Consider the following 23,256-nt stretch of genomic DNA (forward strand, 5'->3'; position numbering starts at 1 on the left):
GTTTATATATTTTCATTTTTTTATGAAAGTTCTCGAATGTATTTATGTTATTCTCACACCAGTATCTTACATTAATTGCTTATTGCATACTTAGATTATCAGTTTTAGTTAATACTATCCAACCTTAGGAACTCGGGTAATAAGATTCAAGACTGCCACTCGAAACATCTTCTGTTGATGTCGTTTCTTCTTCGTCATCTATTGACTTTGGGGTTGTCCTGCTCAACGGAGACATGAAGCTGGAGTTTGAATCAAGAAATGATTTTGGCTTGATATCAGCACCTCGAGTTTCGGCCTCAAGTATTAGTGACATATTTCTCGTAACTGCTGATTTATCTTCCTTCTTATGTGGCAAAAATTTATTGCCAATAATAACCCCCAAGTTCTGAACAACCACCCTGACAATATCTCGTTTCAGAGCACTGAAGAATTCATCTCTTGACCAAACCTTGTCATAATACACCAGATCTGGAACTTTGACAGGAAGATCCATCACATCAGTCAGTACTCTGTGAGCCCCCTTGTATGATACTGACATTGTAGTTCTTTTGATGTGAATTCTCTTGACGTTGAAATATGTACCTGATCTTCTAACCATTTCATTAATATTCTCATCACGGTTATGAGATGGCGAGCGTGTGGCTCTCTTTGTCTTTAATCGTTTCGAAGAGACTGGTCGATGATGAGCAGCTGACAAATCCCACGAAGCTAAATCCCTAATATCTGAGTAAGACTCATTAGAACTCGATATACTTTCCACTTCTACTTCGTCCACCCGTTCACCAACACTTAGCTCCCCTACTAAGAGGTGTGAGACTAAGTCCTCTCTCTTTGGAAATAAGTAGTTCATAATTTCTTCTGAAGTAACATTGTCCATTTTGAAGAGAATAGGCTGTATAGTAATAACTAGTTCTTCCATATTCGATATACCACCCACTGGCAGACCCTGAATCCAAGAAATTTCAACCATAGGCTTGTGACTGTCATAATCATTATGCTGATCGAGAGGCGCCAGCATTTCCCTGAAAATGGGATACTCTTGCCGATTAAACATTCGAAAGGAAGACACCGATATTTTGTTACTATTTATCCCGTCCTGAGATTCAGACCTGGTAAACACAGAGGGGCCTAACCCAACTGTGATGAATGGACCATCATTTTTGTCAAACAACTCCCATACAACTTCGTCAGTACCCACATGCCAGTTCAGTTTTTTATTATTAGTAGTTTTAGCACCGAAAGTGTTGTAACCTTTCTTTATAGCAGCAGTGAGAAGAGTCAATCTTAATACAGTTGTTTGTATTTCGAATGCTAACTTTTGGGATATATCATTGAAAAAGTTTGGATTATTGATTTTGAAAAAGGTTTGAACGCTGTGCAGCTCCTTGATTTTATTTTGAAGATTTGTCACTATCGATATATCTAACTTATCAGCATTGTTTCTAATCTCGTCTGCCAAGAGCACCTTTGTAAGCTTATCGACCTTATCATCAATTGTATTCTCAAATGAAAGTAAATCTTCCATTACAGTATAAGCAGAAAGATATTGCGCAGAATTAGATGTTATGACCATACCAGGAAAGCCAATTCTGCATTTGGAATCAGTAGAAAGGGAAATACCATCATTTTCGTTGAAATAGAGAGGATTTGGAGAGGTATAAAGTAGAAACATAGATCTTCTTTTCAAACACACATGCTTCTCAAGAATGGAGCCATCAAGACATATTTCTAATGGAATCCAAGGAGGCCAGTATTCTGAATTCTTGTCCATACCATAACCATTCTTCGAAAAAAATCGGGTCCACGATTTCACTAAATCCTCCTTGAAAAGAGTGAATAACTGAAGATCATTTGTAATGGCACCATACCTTGTTTCAACGATCTTATCTATGTCGAATGGGATTCTCTTACCAGATTTATTTAATGTTTGTATGATATCAATGATGCCAACCTCTATATCTCTGGCAGAAATAAGTAAAGCCGTGTTTGGCATTAAGTCCGATCTTAGTTGAATTTGGGGTGATATCAATCTGAAAAGATAACTATCGACTGCACCAAAATTCTCATCGGTAACTTCCTTTATGATATCTCCGAAACGTTCAATAAACTCTTTGTTAGAGGGATAGTCTCCGTCTTCACTATACTCAAAATGATCCACTCTTGAAGTGGTATTCCGTATCATTGTCCCCAATAAGTCCTTTAACACCCTCACAGATTTGTAGCTCAAGGCATACTTAATAGTTCTTCTTTCAGATATGCTTGAGGCGTAAGAAATCAAATGATCTCTAATCTTTTTATCGATTTTCAGATTAATATTGTGAATCATGAATCTATTATCATAAGTAGAGTTGATCCTTACATTGGATGTCCGTCTCATTGACAAAAACGACTCGACTGCATGTAATTTTTCAGCCAATTGATTTTTTGATTGAAAACTAGAGCCAGAAACAGATATACCATCTTGTTCCGATGCGGATGACACTGATGTTTTAGACATCGTACCTGATACATGTAAATCATTCAAAAAATCGCAAACAATACTATGCCGTTGTCCTAATTCACGTTGCTCTTTTTTCAAATCATATATACGAGATTTTTGCTTTTGCGTTATAGCAGGTTCTTTTAACGCTCCTTTCAACCTGTTTTCAATGATTGATCTTTGTCGCTCAAGCTCATGTTTTCTTCCTTTTGCTAATGATTTCTGTAACTTTTCTGGGTGAGTGTTGCCGATGAAGCAGGAATGAGACTCCTCATCCCCAAATGGGTATAAAAGGGGATAACCCTCATCATTAAGATTTCTAAAGTATGATATTTTTGGAGAATAAAGCAATGGAATTGCTTCAAATTTCAGAGGAATTGAATTAATTAACTTGAACTCATCAAGATCCAAATAATCATTATATGCATACCAATCTGATTCTTTCAGGTCTTCTATATCTAAGAATGAGCCATTTCGAGAACTTGGAATACTTCTTTCTGTATTATTAGCAAGAAGCTTCTTGACACGATCATTATCAAATGTTGTGGATATTATTCTGACATCTGCATCGGTACAATCAATTTCACCGGTTGACATTCTAAATTTCCAAACTGGTTTTGAGCGATTAAGCTTCTCATTTGTATGCATTAATTTGATCTTCTTCTGATGTAAATCCATTTTTAACGAGCCAAACCGTCCCTTCAGGCCAGTAAACGCTTGCTCTGAATTTTCTTCTATAAGATATTGGGTGGTTAAATGGCGATAAATATGTGCTATGGTGAGTGGTTCGACATGCAATTGATACTTGATGGTAAATAATGCCCTACCAAATTTGGTATTATTCTGTATTAGTTCTGGAAACAGTGGTCCTTGTCTAATAGGCCCCGAAGTGTAAGTATTAAATAGATTCCACCATACTAGAAAATGGCTGATAGCTTGGGGCGCAAGATATAGACTATTTGAAGCACCCTTCTCATAGGAATAAACACTGAATGACATATGGATGAAATTACTCCGAAAGCCTGAAAAAGAGTCATGTTCTTGGGGTTCTGCCACAAATTCTGGATTTACTAAACGGATATCATGGTGTGGCCTCGAGGGAATATAACGAGGTGTCTCTCCGGCCTTATCAATATCACCTGCTTCAAATAGAATGCCTAATTTCCATACTACATTCCCTTCTAAAGTCATGAATACCTTGTCAAATTTACTTGGTACAAGAAAATCACGAATAGCTAGTTCAAATTTCTTTGATTCTATCTTCAAAAATTCCTCCGGATTTGAAGCTCCATTAATAATAAGTTTTGTATTTCCTGTCCAACAGAACGTCATGCCTGCACCGTCATTAGAGATCTTATATGGATCGTGAGCACCCTTAATATTCAAGTGAAGTTGACTGTTATCAGAAAATAAGTATGACCATTGACCGTGTATTAAATTTCTAATCTTATCCCAAAAACCAAGTTTTTTGGAGGGATCTAATTTTGGTTTAGTTAAAAAATCAAACCAAAGCATCAGTGATTCAAATGCTGGCTGTAGGGATTTACCCCAAGTAATGTTAACAGGTGTTGTTGCACTTACTGAAGATTGTATATTAATGTAAATCTTCACGGAATTCATTGTTCGGATTATATGAGAACCATAAATTGAGTTTTGTTTCCTATATTCCTCATTATCTGTTGAAGGGACAAATGGCACATAGGTAGTGTAAAGAGCCAAATCATTTGGCATTTTTTCAGCAAAAACAACGTCACCTTGAGTGGAAGTCATTGGAAAGGAAACAACAGGAATAGGATAGTCTCTCAAGCACAGTTCCCATAATCCTGTTTTAAAATCGATGCCAAGCGGTATTAGCAAAGTGTACCGTCTATCTTTTGGTACACCTTTACCATACTCGAAAAGAAAGTCGGAATATTGTTGTAGAGAAAATGATGGCGGAAAGAAATTTAAATCCAGATCGTTGATTGTCAGCTTAGCAACAGTACTCGTATCTTCCCTCATGAAGACCAGATACTCATTATCGAATTCTTTATACTTTTTCACGTGATAAGGCATGCCATGAAATGTCAACTTGGCCTTCCTGTATCTCGTTATCCAAGAAGTGGAAAAGTTTTGATACAGCTTTTCTAGCTTTGTATCCTCAAAAAACTTTGTGGAACCGATTCCTGGGATGAACTTCTGGGAGTCAGATTTTCCTCTTTTCTGCCTTTCTTCTAACTCCTTGAGTTTTTGTAACCTTTCCTTCTGTTCTAAAACTCCAACCTTTAAAATTAAACCAAGCTCCTGTTCAAACGGATCTTCCTCCACGTCTATAAGGAAGTTCTCAACCATTAAGTTAATATGGGGAGGCTTTCTAGGCAGCATTTCAGATGGATGTAGTCTGTCAAATTGTGACAGATTTTTGAATGCTAGGTTCAATTGTTTGAATGACTTATACATAGTAATTATGTTTTCCGTAATCATATAAACTTTGAACTGGTATTCTGTAGTAAATTTAATTACAGAAGCTTTTACCTTTACTTTTTTCTCTTCCAATAATTCGAGTATATCAAATCTAATTTCGTTCATTTGTAAAAAGACTATGTACACTGTTTTTTCACTCACATATATAGATTCAACCAATCCAGATAGTGATGATACTGACAGCTGTCCTTCAGGGTAAGAATATTCAACATACTCCGCTCGTAAAACCAAGGGAGTGTTCTCAGGAAGCTGGACATCAATGACAAAGTTATCAATTTTACATTTTATAGTGTCAAAACAATCAAATTCTCTCCTTATTTGCTTGTTATTTAGTTTTGCTTGCCTCTTTGGCCTGTAAAAATTCCATATGCTACAGAGATAAAAATACAACCATATTAGATTCACGTCAAATTTCGTATGGATGGATGGAATCAAAATCAACATCTCAGAAGATTTTTCAACAGTCATAGTTATTTGTGCCAGTTTTAAAACACAATCGGAAGTACTCTGTCTCGCCGCATTATCCATTATTCTATAAATCTTCCCGTCTGAGATTTCAAGTGATTTTGTATCACTATCAATAATCAGCATTGACTCTTCTAATAGCACCTTCACGCCCCTGTGAATACCTGCTAAATTGTATCCACTTGTTTCTATAGGATCGTGCGATGTCGGCAAAATGTCTGCCAGAATCAATGAATAAGAGACATCCTTCAACCTTAGAGTTAATCTCCACTGGGAGGGTTTGATTGAATCAAAAGATTTAGCCTCGCTTCCATCCGCTTTTGCACTTTCTAAAGAACTTATAGCTTCACGAAATCTATCGTATGCGCCGGTTATTGCTTTCAAGACCATTATATCTTCAATGGTGGCATGTAAGTGTCTCGCAGTACAATGAATGTCAATTTTTGACTCATAAGCTTCATCGAACAGTACATCAATGCTTTCAAGTCCGCAAATAGGCGTAGTAACTGGGGCAATATCGTTCTTCCCTGTCATTTTCAAATATGAAAAATTTGCCCCAGCAAATTTAATGTTATTATATGGTGGCTGAATCGCAGGAATATTACGAGGATGAGGCCACTTCTTTTCTGAAGTCAGGAGATTTTTGGTATGCTCCAAAATGCCATGGTTTTTACTTCCCAGGTAAGCCTGTGTACTGAATAGCTTGAAAGTAAGGTTTTCACTTTCTGATAGTTGGAAAGTTGATACGAAATTGGAGAGTGACAGCTCAAAATTGAAATTAGGTAACTGATATAAATTAGTGAAGAACTTACCAAAAGAGCCCTCTTGTAAGGAAGAATCTGAATTATGAGCTGGTTGATCTACACGATAATTCTTCAACCACACTATGATCCTAATAATCTCATCGACAGTTGAGTAAATGGATGGATTTATAATACTGACGCTTAGTGTCATTGTAACTTTGTTCCAAGAAATATTCTCAGTGCAATACACTATTATATTAGTAGTCAAAATAATGTTGATTAATGGAATTCGAAATGATGAAATGCCATTTACCATCACTGTTATAGCATTGGCGGATAAAGAAAGCTCATATGTTCCCCAGTTGGATTTGTCTGGCGGGAGCATTTCAAAAGTTGTGCCGTTGCTTAAAGCATTCACAGCTTCAAGGTATATCTGTATGCTAGAGAGATTGATGGTTAATTTATGGTTAGTTAATGTTAAGTTTTCAATTTTTATATCGAGAATATTCAAATGTCGCAATGGATGCTCAACAGATTTTACGAGACCTTTCAAAATTTTGTGATCAAAGGGCGTTCGTTCTGATTTTATAGATACATCTGATTCCTGTAAAATGTTCTCTGGGATATGCATGTGGGCATCGCCAATTTTCAGCACGGAATGCCATTTTTTTAGGGTAATTTTTGTATATTGTGACTGGCTATTAAATTCTTTGGCCAAGTCACATACTATTGAAAACCCTATATGTGTAAGAGATTCGTTAGAGTTAACATTTGCAATATCGTGTAAGAATAAGTCGATTATTATGCTTCCATTGGACTGTCGTGCAATACTTAAAGAAGAAAGCGTGATATCAATACTTGATCCATTAGGTAGTGTAATTTTAGAAGTTCTGATAAGTGTGCTGAGGGTAAGTACCCATTTAAAGAATGAAAGTACTCTTTTATGAACCGTGAATGAAAAAATCCCATCCTTCAGACCGTACTTTTCCTTGCTATTTGATAATTTGCCTTCAGCAGGTGATATATCACACTTTTCACCCTTTTTGAGAACTATATCAACACCATAGAAGACAATTGAGGGTTTCCACCCTATTTTAAAACTTGCTTTTTCTATTCTTAAGTCAAATAATGTACTTGATATATTAACATTTCGTACCGTTGTTCCAACAATCAATCCGAAAGAAATGTTGGAAAATCTAGCATGAGATATCCTTAAAAAGCATGCTATCAAAAAGTTTAAAAGCCTCTGTAGTAGTATTGAGCCGAGTATCAACAATAACGCCGTTCTGAGGGAGGTGTGAACTATTCCTCGGAGATTTTGTAGCATGATGAGACAAATGGTAGCAATTGATTCATATAAACTTTCTGAAAGTTTTCTGTTATATTTTTGATGTCTATGATGGACTATTTACAACCAGAACTAATCTATTTAGATATCTTGATTATGTTTTGTTTTGAATGGCCTATTCAATCAAGATCAAGTAATATTTGTAGTTCGTATTCGAACAAATTATCTTTGTTTCCTTTTCTGTGATGCTTGAAGCTTGATCGAGAGGTCCGCGCGAATAACGCGATTAAAGTGACAGTTGCGATGAGAATGCCAAGCCTTTTTATAACCTTTAATAATAAACTTTTATGCAATCAATTTTGCCACATTAAGCAGTAATGTAATGAATTGTTGGGTGATTATTTGGGACTACTAGAAAAACGAGAGACGCTTTCCTCGATACTCTGTTTTTGGAATGACCAATTTTCTGATGTGATGAGCTTGCCGAAATACTGTTTTGGCAAAAACTCGGGGGTGTTAAGCCATCTACAAATGCTGATCAATAACAGATATATCCGCCGATGGGTTATTTTTATTCAGTTCTTTAAAAAATTAAGTAATTTATATACAAGAATAACCAGATCCATATCTGTTTTTGAATCTAAAAAATGTTTGCTGGGAACTACTTCCTCCCCAATACTCTCTTTCAAGGCCCCAAGGTTGATTTGCAGTTGCCTTCCTTTTAGAATGTTTATTATTTCCATTATCTTGGGGTTTGATTCATCATATATCACTCCGATGTCTCCCTCTTTTGCTTCATTCTTTAAATGATTTTTATATGCTTGTTTAATAGAATTTATCAGTTCTATCCTGTAATTTTCCAGAAATGATTGTTTATCCATCGCTATATCAGATGGATTGAGATTTGTGATCTTTGAAGAGTATAGGTGCAGTGGCGATAAAACCATGGGAGATTTTGCCATTTTTTCGAGTACCTTCTCACTATTGAGTACGTACGAATTTTTCCCTGTTCTTGATTGAATGCTACATAGTTTTAGTTGCTTGCTCTTCATATCAATTTTAGATTGTATGAGTAGCAGCTTGGGTGACTTCGTTTTACTAAACCGTTCGTGTCGCATTGGAGATGCTACCAGGTTCGCAAATAGGTTCTGACTTAAATGAAACGGGTTCGTACCTGGTTCACTATTGTTGGTGATATACAGTCTTTTCTTCTTACCAGACCATCGCTCAAATTGAGTGAACAACGGAGAAGTTTTATCTGGTAAGTGCGGCATTATTCTATTTACTTTATCATTTTTGATTAATAGGCTACGCCACGGTTTCATGGACATTCGTTTCCATTAGTTTGGTGCGCTTTCGATTGCGGTACATCTCCTTTAAATATTACAATATACAAGATAGAGAGAAAGTATTAATGAAAAATTACGCTTTTGGATCAAATGTACCAAATATGGCATAGTGCATGATTTGATGAGCGAGAAGGAAAAGCTGGCAGAAATGTTTGTCGTAAATATTGAAGTATCGCTTCTCAGAAAAAAGCAATCGAAGGATGATGATACTGTTGACCCCCACAACTACTTCAAACTGGTAAGACGAGAAAAGATAGGTTTAAATAGTGTCACGAGTATATAACATTATATAACCGATCCTACAAAAGTGCTTAAAAGGAGAAAAAGTTCTTCAGGAATAGATCGAATGTGTCAGTTTCAGTGAAAGCTCATTATCTTTATCACTGTCCTTGTCAACCTTCGCCAAGGGAACTCGGTTGTCTGATATCCTCCTGCCCAAGGAGCCTAAATTAAAAGAGTTTCTCTTGCCTGTTTCGGTTTTTACAATGGGAAAAGTTTTCGTAGGCACAGTTTCGACTGATCCATTTCTTGTTCTTTCAACAGTCTTCATGGGAACAGCTGGATCTTTAACAGTTGATTCTACATGCGAACATTTTGGGTCAATGGATTCTTCATTGCTTGCCATATTTGCAGTTGTAACCCAAGCTTCCTTTTTGAATGCATCATTGAAAGATGGATGTTCCGCTGTGGGTGACGGTAATGGGGTACGAAGTTTATCTGAATCAGAGGAACCAGGTGACGAATGATTGTGCAAATGTCCTTTCACATAATTTATTCTTTCATCGGTATCACTAAAGGAAATTAGTTTGGATATATCATGAAGCCACTTGTTAAAACATTCTTTATTATCTGAACGCTTGAAAACCCATTTTATTGACTGCTGGAACTCGAGATTTTTTTGATGGGGATCAGCTGAAGATGGTAAGTCTCTACGGCTACTGCCCTTCAAAACATTCGATATTATTTTATTTGTTTGACTAGAAGTGGAACTTACTGATGCCGAACGTGGCTTTATAATTAACGCATCAATATTATTGAATTTTGCATCACCAACTATAGCGAACTGGTCTTCAGTAATGTCTACTATCTTGCAATTGAGTAATGGTAAACTCACTTGTGGTTTCAAAATAGACTGTTTTTTAAGGTCATTTTCTGATGCCAGCTTATCTTGAACAAGACCACCACCATTCCAGAATTTGTCATTTGAGAATACATGCAAATAAGTAGCAGTTAGAACGTAATAATGCCGCTCGCTATCATCAGCCTTTTGAAGGTAACCTTTTCGAACACATTTCGATAATGGGTGCTTCATATTTGGATAAATGATATCACGAATATTTCTCTTAGTTGGGATAGTTTCATATGACTTCCAAGCAAGTAGGCAAGTAGGATGGTGTGAAACGAAATGGTTCCATTCAGTTGTTGGAGCTTGAGATAAAATACTATGCTGCAACTCATGACATAAGTTTTTAATGACCAATCTTGCCTCTGAATCAAGCAGTGCAGAGTACGTAGTTAAAACATTTTGAATCATAGAAAAGATGATTTTTTCTAGTTGCATTCCACTCTGTTGTAAATTTATGAATGCGTCTTTCAGGTAATTTTCCTCCATAATTTGGCGTCTAAGTTGAATTTGCAGTTGTAAGTTGAGAATAAACGGATCTTCATCACCATCTTTGTATGTTTTAATTGATGATATAAAGTTATTCAAGAGATTTGAAGTTATAGGTAACATGTAGTCCAAGTTACTTGCGAAATCATTGTGCAATCCCTTTATTTCTTTGATTTTGTGAGATAGCTCCTTTTTCATTGATTCTAGTTTTGGTACTACGTTATTGAGAAGTTCCTTTGACACTTTAAAATGCTGATGAGCCATTGAGACATGGTATTTCTTCAAGATAACTTGAATATCTTGAATTGAACCCGAACCAAAAGTCTGGAAACCTGAAAATGCCGAACCACTTCCATCATCTTCAACAACTGTAGTGTCAGGGCTGGAAGTGCTAGCAGCCTCTTGTTCTTGGGGCACATTTTGTTGTGCGGGAGGTACCCGCTGGGGTAGTTTAACCAATCTTTTATTCAGTAGGGGATCATTTAATTTATTAGAACCTTCTTCCAAATCTGTTAAAAATCCGAATTTTACTTCATTCCTCAAACGCGTATTGATTCTACCCATCTGTTCTTCAGCGTAAGCAACTTCCTTTAGATATGATGACAGAGATTTCAAGATTTTCTTCCATTTTTGGAACCTATCGACCAGGATGTCAGTTGGATATTCTTTCACAAATGCAGATTCATGGTATGGTTCTGCATTATCTGAAGCCGTGACAGCAGCATTTGGGATTCCTGACTCCTTGGGAATTGGAACGCTAACATACAAGGGCATTTTCATTTCTGATGCTGTAGTGACTTTTCCAGTCGCATCTGGCAATGTCTCATGAGAAACGATGGGATCTTCTTGCAATGACGTATGTAAACTGAATTGAGAAGTGTCAATGGGCAAAACGCTCCTGGGTGTCGCCTGGTCATCTACATCTGCTATGGCTGTATCGCTGGACTGAGACCTACGTTCTCTTGGTAAAGTCACCGAAGTTATCATTTTATTTTGCATTTGCCTTTATTTGTCGTTCCTATATAGAGGAAACATATGAATGACATTAAAAACTGACTACTTATATAATTTAACAACTAGCATCAACCGACGATACAAGACTGAAGACGATTACAACGTCAAAACAGATCATTTCTATGTGAAATGGCTGTATAGGAAGTTTGTTCCTTCAAGAAAGTCGCTGTTAAATTCCCTGAACCAAAGCTTCTCAGGTGCATTGCATGATCCTTTCCAAATATGTAAAGGATTCTCCTCAATTTAACCTATAAACTTTTCAGAAACAATCAACGGTCTTGCGGAACCCAAACACGAGTTTATATAATCTATGAGGATTTGATACAGCCGGGCGGGCTCTATCAAAGGATGTTTCTCCGGGCATTTCTCAGCAACCAAGTCTTGGGTGATTTCCCCGGATTTTTTTTTAATTGGGAAATCATCGAAGAGAAAAATAGTGAACGTTGATTGGTTTCGTGAGCGTTTTTATTCCTTCGAAGGGAATAAATCAACAGGAGATACGAGGTCCTTTCTGATTTAACGGTAAGTGCATGTGATAATGGTGGCTTGTGTCGCAGGATTGTGCCAGTACGACGATATAGCCGATGTACCGCCAAAATAGACATCATATTGTCATTACTGTTATTACTTATTATATATTTTATTAGTGACGTCTCTTATGGAGAAGTGATGCTTTTATGGAAGGTTCTAGATCTTGTGAGGATCTGTTGCGCTTTCAAACACATCTTGCAGAACCAAGATATATTGAGCGTTCCGATTGATAATTGGATCAATATCATAAACCATGTATCAAATACGTTGAACTTATCTAGATGGCGTACTTGCCACAGATCAATGCATAGTAATGTCACTTGGTACCAGCCCCATAATATCCTTCCCATAAAAAAGGTAGCAATGAACAGCAAATCGTTTACTAGCAGCAAATTTTTCCATTCAGGGAAAAAAAATCTGCCAAACCACCTAATATTCAGAAAAGGGTTGGATATTTCAAAGATGAGGAATATAGGGGCATAGTATTGAATATATGGTTTCAATCCGATATAATAACCCCATGCAGAGACAAATCCGTGTAGTACAAAGAGGGCACTTGAATAACGGTAAGATGCAATTGTGTCCCAAATAAAATACCCTAATGCATACAAGCAAATTACTTGCGTATTCCTATCCTCATAAAATACACGGGATTGAGGATCCGTTACACTGTCGTCATTTTTTCTATTTAAAATGGAGTTAAATGATAGATATAACACTATTAACGTTTGTAGAGTAGATGCTACGCGCATACCGCATTGGCCTAGTAGCCTCTTGTCACATTTTCCGTTTCTGGTTTTGATAATAGGTATGAAGAACATTTTGATACTTAAAAGGAAGACTGCATGATAGAATAAAATGATATAGAGTACGGTATGCAAGTTCAGTAACACTGATTCCGATATTATCACATTTTTCTTTAAAAGAAAAGTATTCACATATTTTGATATCCCATCATGGCTCGGCAATTGTACAATAAACGAAATTAATTCTTCTAACATCCTGCTAGCTTCATAATTCGAGCTCTAAAAATCACTACCCTACAAACCAGGAAGATTCGTCCCATAGGCCTGCACTTTATATAGCGTTGAATGAACATATAATGATAAATCTATGCACATCCACGTTTTTCTTCCTCGTTCGAGCATTTCTTTGCCCCTGCATCTCAGCCGAAGCGAACATACTATCTATTACCGGTCTTGGCATATTCTTATCCCACTTTATTTCATTACTGTAAGGGACATTTTCAAATCATTTTCAACTAACGCTAGAAAATAGATAGTGTATGAACTAAGGAAGGTTAGGCACAAAGCATAAAATGCTGTTATTAGGCTCTTATTCTTTATTATTGTGTTCCTCCTACTATATATCAAAGGCGTTTTTGACCCATGTTCCGTCCTATATACTTCCTCTGCTTGGTCCGAAATGTAAAAGTTTGAGGCATTTTTTTTGCTGAACCAAACGTTAAGATTCCTTATATTCCATATTATGGGAATTGCTTTCATCCTTCTCTTTTCGTTGAATGAATTACGTATTCTGATTTGAATCAAATTAGTTTGTGCTCTAATTTCCCCTGAGTCAGTGACAGCCGACGATTCTACGAATTATCGTGGTATTTATATAATTCTATTGAGAGGAAGATTTCATTTCACTGAAAGTGGTGAATAATAGAAACATGCGAAAGTCGCTCACCACTTGAATAATGAGTTTTAGCTTAGTTTTCAGGTTATCGCCCATAATTGCTCTTACAAACTAGTATAGAAGGAATTGAGTTGTGCACGCTAAAAAATGGTTGGAATTAAACTCATAAGTGTAACATCTATCTATAGCTGTATCAAAATAATATATAAACAAAATTGCTAGGAAGTAAAAATCTAACAGTTTTGAAAGTTTTTCTTCTGAAAAATGTATTCGTTAAATTTTAAACGTCACTAATACCACTACATACATAAGGGTTTCAACTACTTCATTGAAGAAATTCTTTATTATGTGCTGTTCTTTGCCTGGTCATTTTTGCCCTTAATCACTTTAATAGCAACAGAAACCATGGATGAGAACCATACGACGTTCAAGACATCCAGGATTAAGTTACCTATTACAATTATCCATGTGTCTAATGGACGGTACTGAGGCATATTTCTGACATTGTAGAAATCTATGCATAGAACAGCTATTTGATACCATCCCCAAGCAATTCTACCTAAAAAGAAAGTGATCATCAAAATTAGATTATTGAAGAGTAGAGTCTTGTCCCAATTTGGCACATATTTTAGGCCAAACCATCTAAAATTCAAAAATGGGTTAGATATTTCAAAAATCAAAAATACTGGGGCATAGTATTGTAGATATGGCTTTAGCCCGATAAAGTAAACAATCGTCGAGACAACACCGTGTAGTACAAAGGGTAATGTGGAGTAGACTGCAGAAATACATATATCCCATATGAAATAACCTAGAGCAAAGAGACAAACAGTTTGAGTGTCACGATTTTCACCAAAAATTCTCTCCTCTGAACTTGGATACCTAATACTTAACATTTCACGTTGTTTTAAAATTCCGATAGATAAGTATAAGACGACGACTGTTTGTAGGAAAGAAATAAAGTGAATTCCTGATTGAATGACTAGATTGTGACGCTTCTTCTCATCATCCTTCTCATCCTTGAATTTCCTATTTACATGAGGAGGAAACAAAAACCAAATACTAAATAAGAAGGCTGTTTGATAAAATAAGGCTATGTACAGGATAGAATGAAGATTATTCAAAATCGACCTTGATTCGACAAAACCATTAGTTTCTAAAAGTGGAATTAATGTGGTTTTAAAAAACACTGGTTGGGGTAGGTTCAATAAAAAGTCTATCAAACTTTGCATGGCAACAGATATAATTGACCCAGGAGGTAAATGCGGTATGTTAAGCGATGGCTGCAATACCATAATCCATTTATATAGATATTTTTTTCGAGAGCGAGATCTCTTTCCATTTTTCATATTCCAAAAGAAACGACGCACTGCAGATATTTTATAAAGGCGACAATAAAAAGAAAAAAAAATCTGGAGTATCTCGATTGAAACAAACGACAGACGCCAATACATTCACGTAACACCGATTACTTTGTCGAACTGTGTCTGGAAATACTTTACGTCAAACTTTATTTTGCTATGACTTTCAGTTATACTCTGCTACTTGAATATTATATATTGGTCAGTATCAGTTATTGGTAAAGTTGCTCCAGAAGCTACATATTCATCATATAAAACCGCAAAAAGCATGGTAAATGAATCAGTTACCACTTGAATGACAAAACGCATGCCTTCACTAGCAGCCACGGTTCATTTCACCTTTAATTGTACGAGGAATTTAGAATTTTAGGCGATTGCAGTTAGTTGTACAGAATGAAAGTGAGCAGTCTTACATGTCTTGAACTATAGTCACTGCACGTAACGAAGACCCCACCACTTAAGAATTTGGAAGATTTTCGACCACTTAATCAGTTCACTAAGTGCATATTTTCTCTTGCCTTTTACGTAATAACGAAAAGCATTCTCGATGTTTGATTTTATCTTAGACTTATTTTGCCATCCGTATTAATTGGAAACAGTACAAACCATCGACAAAAGTTACGTAGTAGTTCCGTTAGATTATTCGTCTTTTCAGTATACATACTAATGTGTATAATACAAATACATAAATAAGGCATGAAGAATGTCATAGCTTACTTCTTACTTTTTTCAGTGGCATCCTTAGCATCAGCATTAGCCAAAATTAGAGCTGCTCTTTGCAATTGAATGACATTGGCAAATTGTTTGAAGAGGAATAATGGTGTACTGATGATCACAACCCATTTACCAATGGTGTGATAGTTGTCAAAGGCACACCAGTATAGACCACCATAGAAACATTCATTGAAAAAGCAGACAGTGAATAGAACATCCCTTCTGCTGTAGTACAAATTTAATAATTTGGATGACTCTTTTGAGACGGTCTTATGGGAACCGGAACCACTGCTTAAACTAGCATACATGTGCATATAATGACTAGAAATATCTAAAGCTAACAAAACTTGTAAGAAAAATGCTAGATTTGGGAAAGCGAGGGTTAAGAAGCAGATCAACCCGGCAGTCGTGGCTCTATCTGTAACCATGTCTAAAACAGCCCCTAAGCGACTTACTTGGTTGTATCTTCTAGCAGCTGTACCATCGGCAGCATCCAATAAGCAGGAAACTGCATACACCAAACCTGTCATGGTAGGATACCTTGGCATAGTCAAAAAGGAAATGATGGCAGTAATAACACGGGCATATCCAATCAAATTTGGAATGTACCTTAAAACATCAGTAGAAGTAACTACTTTGCTTTTAATCTCTTCTTTGGCCATGATTTAAGTCTTCAGCTTTAGCAATTACTCACTATTTAACAGCAGAACAAAAATTGTTTCAATATGGACGTTGTTCCTTTATATTCCTTTCCACTTTCTCGAGAAATTTGGCAAAGTCGAAAAAAAAACAGCTCAGGAACGGAAAGCCGAATATTTCTCTGCGTTTAAGGAACGCATATATTTTAACAATTAATTGCCTTTTAAAAAAACATATTAAATAATTCTTTTGCCTTTATATTTAACATAATTATACAACATTATACATCAAATCTCATGCCTATAACTTTAATCTTTTCAAGTTTTCAATGGTAGCCTCCAAACCCTCAATTTCAGCAGTAGTGTTATCGAGTTTAGTTTGGTTAGCTTCCTTAGCTTGTGCATTGGCCTTAGTTTCGTAATCTTTACTGTTGATAGTCTTTTCAAGGCCTTGTTTAGCCTTAGAAGCTTTCTCTAATTTCTTTTCAACCTTAGCGATTTCTGCTTCAATGTCAACGTGACCCTTGACTAATAAATGAACATTGACGTCTGGGTTGACAGCCTTTAAGACACAACCTTCTGGAATGTCAGAAGTGGAGCGCCCAACAGTAACTTCGTCAATAGCCTTGATCAAAGAAACAATTGAATCTTTTTGTTCACTAGCAGTTGTGAAAAATTCGTCATGGTTAGATTCAACGAAAACCTTACCATTCTTCAAGATGCTATATTCAGCTAATAATGAACGAGCCTCCTTGGTAATATTTAATACAAGTTCGTATGCATTAGCGGCGGCAGCATTGCTGAATTCTTCCTTGAAAACAGGGTAAGATGCCTTGACAATGGTATTACTCTTTTCAGTTGAACGTTTTGGTAGACGTTGCCACATTTCTTCGGAAATGAATGGCATGAATGGATGAATTAACTTCAAAGCATTGTCTAGAAGGATGTATAAGGTATCCTTAGCAGATTTCTGTTCGCTTTCAGTACCTTCTTGAATTAAGTATTTAGAGTTTTCAATGAAAACGTCACAAACCAGATACCAGAATTCATAGATATCACTTGTAGATGTCAAGAAATCACGTTTATCAAGAGCATCATTCACACTTTTCGCGGTTTCAGTTAATTTATGTAAAATCCATTTTTCGACCAATGATTCCTTACCAGATAACTTTTCGACAGCTGGAGGTTGGTAGTCATCACCTAATCTCATCAAGGCGAACTTAGTAGCTTGATATATTTTGTTACAGAACTTTCTATAACCTTCGACACGTAAAATATCTAAATTAATATCACGACCACCGGTAGTGTACGCACATAAAGCAAATCTCATAGCATCGGTACCACACTGTGGAATACCATTTGGATAAGATTCCTTTTGACCAATTTTAGCTTTTTCAACTTCTCTTGGATCTAAGTTACCTAATAGTAACTTAGCATGCAGATCTTCTAGTTTGATACCACTAATAACATCCAATGGGTCAACGACGTTACCCAGAGATTTTGACATTTTTCTACCTTGAGCATCACGCACTAAGGAATGACAGAAAACTTCTTTGAATGGAATAGACCCTGTCAATTTCAAACCTAATAAAATCATTCTACTGACCCAGAAAAATAAAATATCCCAACCAGTTTCTAGCATAGAGAAAGGGTAAAAGTCTTCAAGATCTTTAGTCTTTTCAGGCCACCCTAAAGTAGAGAAAGGCCACAAACCAGATGAAAACCAAGTATCTAAGACATCTTCATCTTGTTCCAAAGTAAATTCGATGTTTGGGAATTTTGCGTCTGCTTTCTTTTGGGCTTCTTCGACATTTCTTCCGGCAACCCAGTAGGTACCATCATTTCTATCATTGTCTTGGCCAGCAATGTTGATGAAGTAAACTGGACAACGATGACCCCACCATAACTGTCTAGAAATACACCAATCTTGGATATTTTCTAACCAATGGAAATATTCAGCTTCAGAAGATTTTGGAGTAATGGTAATGTCCCCATTTCTGACAGCTTTAATAGCGTCCTTAGCCATATCACCTTGTGCAACCCACCATTGTGGTTTCAGTAATGGTTCAATAATATCACCAGATCTGGAACAAGTTGGAATAGTCATTTCATTGTCTTCTTGACCGACAAAAAGGCCCATTTCCTTCAATTTTTCAATAACCTTCTTTCTTGCGTCAAATCTCTTCATTCCTTGCCATTCTTCACCACAGTTTTCATTCAACAAACCGTCGTCTGTCAAGATATTGATAAATTCTAGATTATGACGTTTACCAGTGTTGTAATCATTTTGGTCATGAGCAGGAGTGATCTTGACAGCACCTGTACCAAATTCAATATCAACAGCTTCAGAATCAGTAATAATTGGAATTTTTCTTGGTAAGAAAGGATGTTGAATAAACTTACCATGTAAGTGTTTATAACGCTCGTCATCTGGATGAACAGCAACGGCGGTATCACCGAATAAAGTTTCAGGTCTGGTAGTAGCAATAATTAGTTTTTCATCAGAATCAACAACTGGATAAGCAAATGAAGTTAAAACACCAAATTCAACCTTTTCGTCATAGTTTGGAACGCTTAATAAGGTTCTTCCCTTAACATCCTTGTTTTCAACTTCCAAGTTGGAAATAGCAGTGTTTAACTTGACGGACCAGTTAACTAATCTTGAAGCACGGTAGATGGTACCATCATCGTGTAATCTGACAAAAGCTTCTACAACAGAATTAGACAATTTTGGATCTAGCGTGAATGCTTCTCTAGTCCAGTCATAGGAAGCACCAAGATTTTGAATTTGATTCTTGATTCTTTGATGATATTCTTCTTTCCATTCCCAAACTTTGTTAACAAAAGTTTCTCTGCCAAAATCGTGTCTGGTTTTTTTTTCTTTAGCCCAAAGTTGCTTTTCGACAACAGATTGGGTAGCAATACCAGCATGATCAAAACCAGGCAAGAAAAGGACAGTTTTACCCTTCATTCTGTTGTATCTAATCAAAGAATCTTGGATAGAGATAGTTAAAGCATGTCCAATATGTAAAGCACCAGTAACATTTGGTGGTGGAGCAGGAATACAGAATAAACCTTGTGGCTTGACTTTTCCATCTTCAGTGAATTCTGGCTCGAAAACACCACTCTTGACCCACCAATCGTACCATGAACTTTCGACATTTTTTGGATTGTAAGATTTTAACGATGGATCTTCTAAAGAAACTAAGATCTTCTTTTCACCTGGGACGGTCTTATCGACAAATTCTGGGATTGGTTCGACTTCCTTCTTAGGTTTCTTGACTTTCTTGGCAGCGTTAGTAGTTGTAGCAGCCTTCTTGGCCTGTTTAGCTGCAAATTTCAACAATTTTTCAGCCTTCTTCTTTTCCTTTTCAATTTCTTTAGGAGTCTTTTCTGTACCATCTTCTTTTAATGGATTGATAATGATTTCACCAGTCTTTGGATCGACTGGTGGTAAGTTATCTAGGTCACTCATCTTTGGTTGGTATCGTCACCTGCTGAATTAATGGTTCAAAGTAAAAAAGATTTAGTCACATTTCATTTTTTTTTTGCTTCTTCGAGTGTGACAAAATTTTTCTTTTTTTTCAATTTTTCCAGTCGCCTGCAAAAATCGAAAGAGTAGGAAACATGCTGAGCGGTTACAAGAAATTAACACTAAAGGCGGCTAAAATGAATATCCATTAACTTTAACACCAAAACCATCGACCACAAGAATGACACCACTATTGGCAGTATCACCGTCACGTTTGCTCAATATGGTGTTAAATTGACGAAAACAAAACATGATGAGGATCCGAAGCAAAGGAATGGACTCCCACTGAATCAAAAATTTTGGCATTTAATTCTGCACCGGTTACTTTTGAATAAATATCTGTCTTACCGCTGAAAAGTAGAAATATCTTGCATTAGCACTGTTCCAGGAACCATGCACTCGGGACTCTGACAACTCAACAAGAGAGAAGTAAGAAAAGATTTGAAACCAAAAAATTAAATACTTCCAATTATTACTGACTGAGGACAGTTTCCTATTTTAAATAAGATATCACGTGACTATTACTATTAATAGTGAAAATTACGATTTCAGTAAAAGTTTCCTATTTTGAACGAGCTATTCTTTCTTTTTCCCATATTTTTTGTTTTATTTTTTTTTTTGTTGCGATGGGAGAACGAGCAGGAAAAAAAAATTGTAAGATAGCTCATCGCAAAATTTTTCAATAATAAACTGTTCGATTGTGTTTAATGAAGTAGACCAACATTTGATAAAAGGATAAGAGTAATCCAACAATTAATATGTCTCGTATCATTGTTAAAAACGTCCCAACGTTTATTGATGATAAGAAATTGAAGGAGCACTTCAATAAAAGATTAATTGAAAAGTACGAAAATTCACAAAATATAGATAATTTGATTACAGATGTCAAAATTTTAAGAGATAAAGATGGTAATAGTAGGAAATTCGCCTTTATTGGTTACAGGAATGAAAGTGACGCATTAGATGCAATTCGTTACTATGATGGATCTTTTATTTATACCGCAAAAATCAGTGTTTCTGAAGCGAAAAGTTTTGCTGATCCAAATGTACCAAGATCAATGAAAGAGAAGAAAAGAGAAGCATTAAAGAGATTAAGAGAAAGAGAAGAAAAATTGTTAACAGAGAAGAATGCCAAGAAGCAGAAAAAACAAGAAAGACGAAATTCTATAGACAATGAAATAGAAAAAAATAAACAGTTACAAGAGTTCATTGAAACTATGAAGCCAAGTGCGAAAGTGGCTTCTTGGGAAGCTACCTCCACAAATGCGGTAACTGAGCAGGAAGGTGAAGAAGTAAATCCATTATTAGCGCATGCTTTAGCCATGAAAAGTGATGACGAAAACGAGAATGATATTGCTTCTGGCGACAACAGTGACGATGAATATGTGGATCTTAATAGAAATCAGAATAATGAAGATAATGTACAAGAAAATGGAGAGCAAATGATGAGTTTAAGTGATTTAAATGACGGAGAGAGCAATGCTCTAGCCAAAGACGATGCCGTCTCTGATTTAGATTGGTTAAAACAGCGTCGTGTTAGAATTAGAGATGGTGAAGATAAAGCAGTAAAAAAAAATAAAACCGAAACTAATGAAGAAAAATCAATTGTAGAAGAGGGTTCTCAAGAAATAGAGGAAACAAGATCACAAGAAGAATTAAATTTGGAAAAAATCCAAGAGACAGGCAGACTATTTCTTCGTAATATTCTTTACACATCTACAGAGGACGATTTCAAGGCGCTCTTCGGTAAATTTGGTGAACTTGAAGAGATCCATGTCGCTTTAGATACAAGAACTGGTCAATCAAAAGGATTTGCATATGTTCTATTCAAAAATCCTCAAGATGCAGTCCAAGCTTATATCGAATTAGATAAACAAATTTTCCAAGGACGGTTATTGCATATATTGCCTGCTGAGTCAAAGAAAGACCATCGTTTAGATGATTTCGACTTGAAAAATATGCCATTGAAGAAGCAGAGAGAATTAAAAAGAAAAGCCAATGCCTCAAAAAGTACTTTCTCATGGAACGCATTGTACATGAATCAGGATGCAGTGTTAAGCAGTGTTGCTGCAAAGTTGGGTATGGAAAAATCAGACCTGATTGATGCTGAAAGTTCAGGTGCTGCCGTAAAGCAAGCTTTGGCTGAAGCACATGTTATTAATGATGTTAGAAAGTTTTTCGAAGAAAAAGGTGTTAACCTATTGAAATTTCAAGATTTAAAGAGACCAGACCAGAGAGATGACAGAGTTATTCTTGTAAAAAATTTTCCATATGGTACAACAACAGAAGAAATTGGTGAACTATTTTTACCTTTTGGTAAGATTGAAAGGCTAGTAATGCCACCAGCAGGTACTATTGCTATAGTACAATACAGAGATATTACATCTGCTAGGGCAGCATTTACTAAACTGGCATTCAAAAGATTCAAAGATGGTATTATCTATCTAGAAAAGGGCCCCAAAGATTGTTTCAACAAAGATGCTGAAGTCGATGCTAGTATAAACAAAGCTGATGCGGAAGCTAAGGAAGCAAAAGTGGCTAAACCTTCGTCGCACGATGTCATGGAAGGAACAACAAACGAGGTATCTAATGAATCACAAGACGACGTTATCAATGGTCCAACTGTTTCAGTATTCATCAAGAATTTGAATTTCTCTACAACAAGCGCACAATTAAATGACAAATTCAGCCAATTCAGTGGTTTTGTTATTGCACAGGTCAAGACTAAGCCAGACTCAAAACATCCCGGAAAGACAGTTTCCATGGGTTTTGGATTTGTCGAATTCAGAACGAAGGAACAAGCTAATGCAGTTATTGCAGCTTTGGATGGCACTGTAATTGATGGCCATAAAATTCAATTGAAATTATCTCATAGAACTACTGCATCCAACACTACAACAACAAAGAAAAAAGGTGTCAAATCTGGTAAAATTATTGTTAAGAACTTGCCATTTGAAGCTACAAGAAAGGATGTTTTTGAATTATTCAACTCATTCGGTCAATTAAAATCTGTGAGAGTTCCCAAGAAATTCGATAAATCAGCTAGAGGTTTTGCATTTGTTGAATTCTTGCTTCCAAAAGAAGCAGAAGCAGCAATGGACCAATTACAGGGTGTTCATTTGCTAGGTCGTAGATTAGTTATGCAGTATGCTCAGCAAGATGCTGAGAATGCAGAGGAAGAAATTGCTAGGATGACCAAAAAGGTAAAGAGACAAGCGGCCGCAAACGAACTCTCTGCTATTAGACAAGCAAGTGGTAGAAAGAAGTTAGAATTGGAGGATGAGAACACTGATGGATTGAATGGATTCTAGTAAAATCGATTCTATTCCAAATGGGCCATTTATTACTTATACATTCCGTACTCTCATATAAATAGCTAGCAATACTTTAAATGAAAAGTATAGTAATTTATTATTTCATCATCAT

At 36.2% G+C, this 23,256-nt stretch overlaps 8 protein-coding genes across 8 annotated transcripts; 1 reads left to right on the plus strand and 7 right to left on the minus strand.

Moving 5' to 3' along the window:
- Positions 1–124: 124 nt before the first annotated feature.
- On the minus strand, positions 125–7,477 carry HOB2 (Hob2p; the record flags this gene model as incomplete). The annotated part of the gene is made up of 1 exon (XM_003955065.1): positions 125–7,477. One exon carries the CDS (start codon positions 7,475–7,477, stop codon positions 125–127), a length of 7,353 nt encoding a protein of 2,450 aa, XP_003955114.1.
- A 536-nt stretch (positions 7,478–8,013) lies between these two features.
- RRG8 (Rrg8p) lies at positions 8,014–8,763 on the minus strand (the record flags this gene model as incomplete). Its single annotated transcript, XM_003955066.1, has 1 exon — positions 8,014–8,763. The coding sequence occupies one exon, from the start codon at positions 8,761–8,763 to the stop codon at positions 8,014–8,016; it is 750 nt and encodes a 249-aa protein (XP_003955115.1).
- A 355-nt stretch (positions 8,764–9,118) lies between these two features.
- Positions 9,119–11,386, minus strand: RGC1 (Rgc1p; the record flags this gene model as incomplete). The annotated part of the gene is made up of 1 exon (XM_003955067.1): positions 9,119–11,386. The coding sequence occupies one exon, from the start codon at positions 11,384–11,386 to the stop codon at positions 9,119–9,121; it is 2,268 nt and encodes a 755-aa protein (XP_003955116.1).
- A 683-nt stretch (positions 11,387–12,069) lies between these two features.
- ALE2 (Ale2p) lies at positions 12,070–12,945 on the minus strand (the record flags this gene model as incomplete). The annotated part of the gene is made up of 1 exon (XM_003955068.1): positions 12,070–12,945. One exon carries the CDS (start codon positions 12,943–12,945, stop codon positions 12,070–12,072), a length of 876 nt encoding a protein of 291 aa, XP_003955117.1.
- Positions 12,946–13,929: 984 nt separating this feature from the next.
- Positions 13,930–14,817, minus strand: KAFR0A05480 (TLC domain-containing protein; the record flags this gene model as incomplete). The annotated part of the gene is made up of 1 exon (XM_003955069.1): positions 13,930–14,817. The coding sequence occupies one exon, from the start codon at positions 14,815–14,817 to the stop codon at positions 13,930–13,932; it is 888 nt and encodes a 295-aa protein (XP_003955118.1).
- An 842-nt stretch (positions 14,818–15,659) lies between these two features.
- PIS1 (CDP-diacylglycerol--inositol 3-phosphatidyltransferase) lies at positions 15,660–16,322 on the minus strand (the record flags this gene model as incomplete). The annotated part of the gene is made up of 1 exon (XM_003955070.1): positions 15,660–16,322. One exon carries the CDS (start codon positions 16,320–16,322, stop codon positions 15,660–15,662), a length of 663 nt encoding a protein of 220 aa, XP_003955119.1.
- Positions 16,323–16,599: 277 nt separating this feature from the next.
- Positions 16,600–19,773, minus strand: KAFR0A05500 (uncharacterized protein; the record flags this gene model as incomplete). Its single annotated transcript, XM_003955071.1, has 1 exon — positions 16,600–19,773. The coding sequence occupies one exon, from the start codon at positions 19,771–19,773 to the stop codon at positions 16,600–16,602; it is 3,174 nt and encodes a 1,057-aa protein (XP_003955120.1).
- Positions 19,774–20,588: 815 nt separating this feature from the next.
- Positions 20,589–23,141, plus strand: MRD1 (RNA-binding ribosome biosynthesis protein MRD1; the record flags this gene model as incomplete). Its single annotated transcript, XM_003955072.1, has 1 exon — positions 20,589–23,141. The coding sequence occupies one exon, from the start codon at positions 20,589–20,591 to the stop codon at positions 23,139–23,141; it is 2,553 nt and encodes an 850-aa protein (XP_003955121.1).
- Positions 23,142–23,256: the final 115 nt, after the last annotated feature.

The sequence above is a fragment of the Kazachstania africana genome, chromosome 1, assembly GCF_000304475.1.
Source record: "Kazachstania africana CBS 2517 chromosome 1, complete genome".
Classification (NCBI taxonomy): Eukaryota; Fungi; Ascomycota; class Saccharomycetes; order Saccharomycetales; family Saccharomycetaceae; genus Kazachstania; species Kazachstania africana.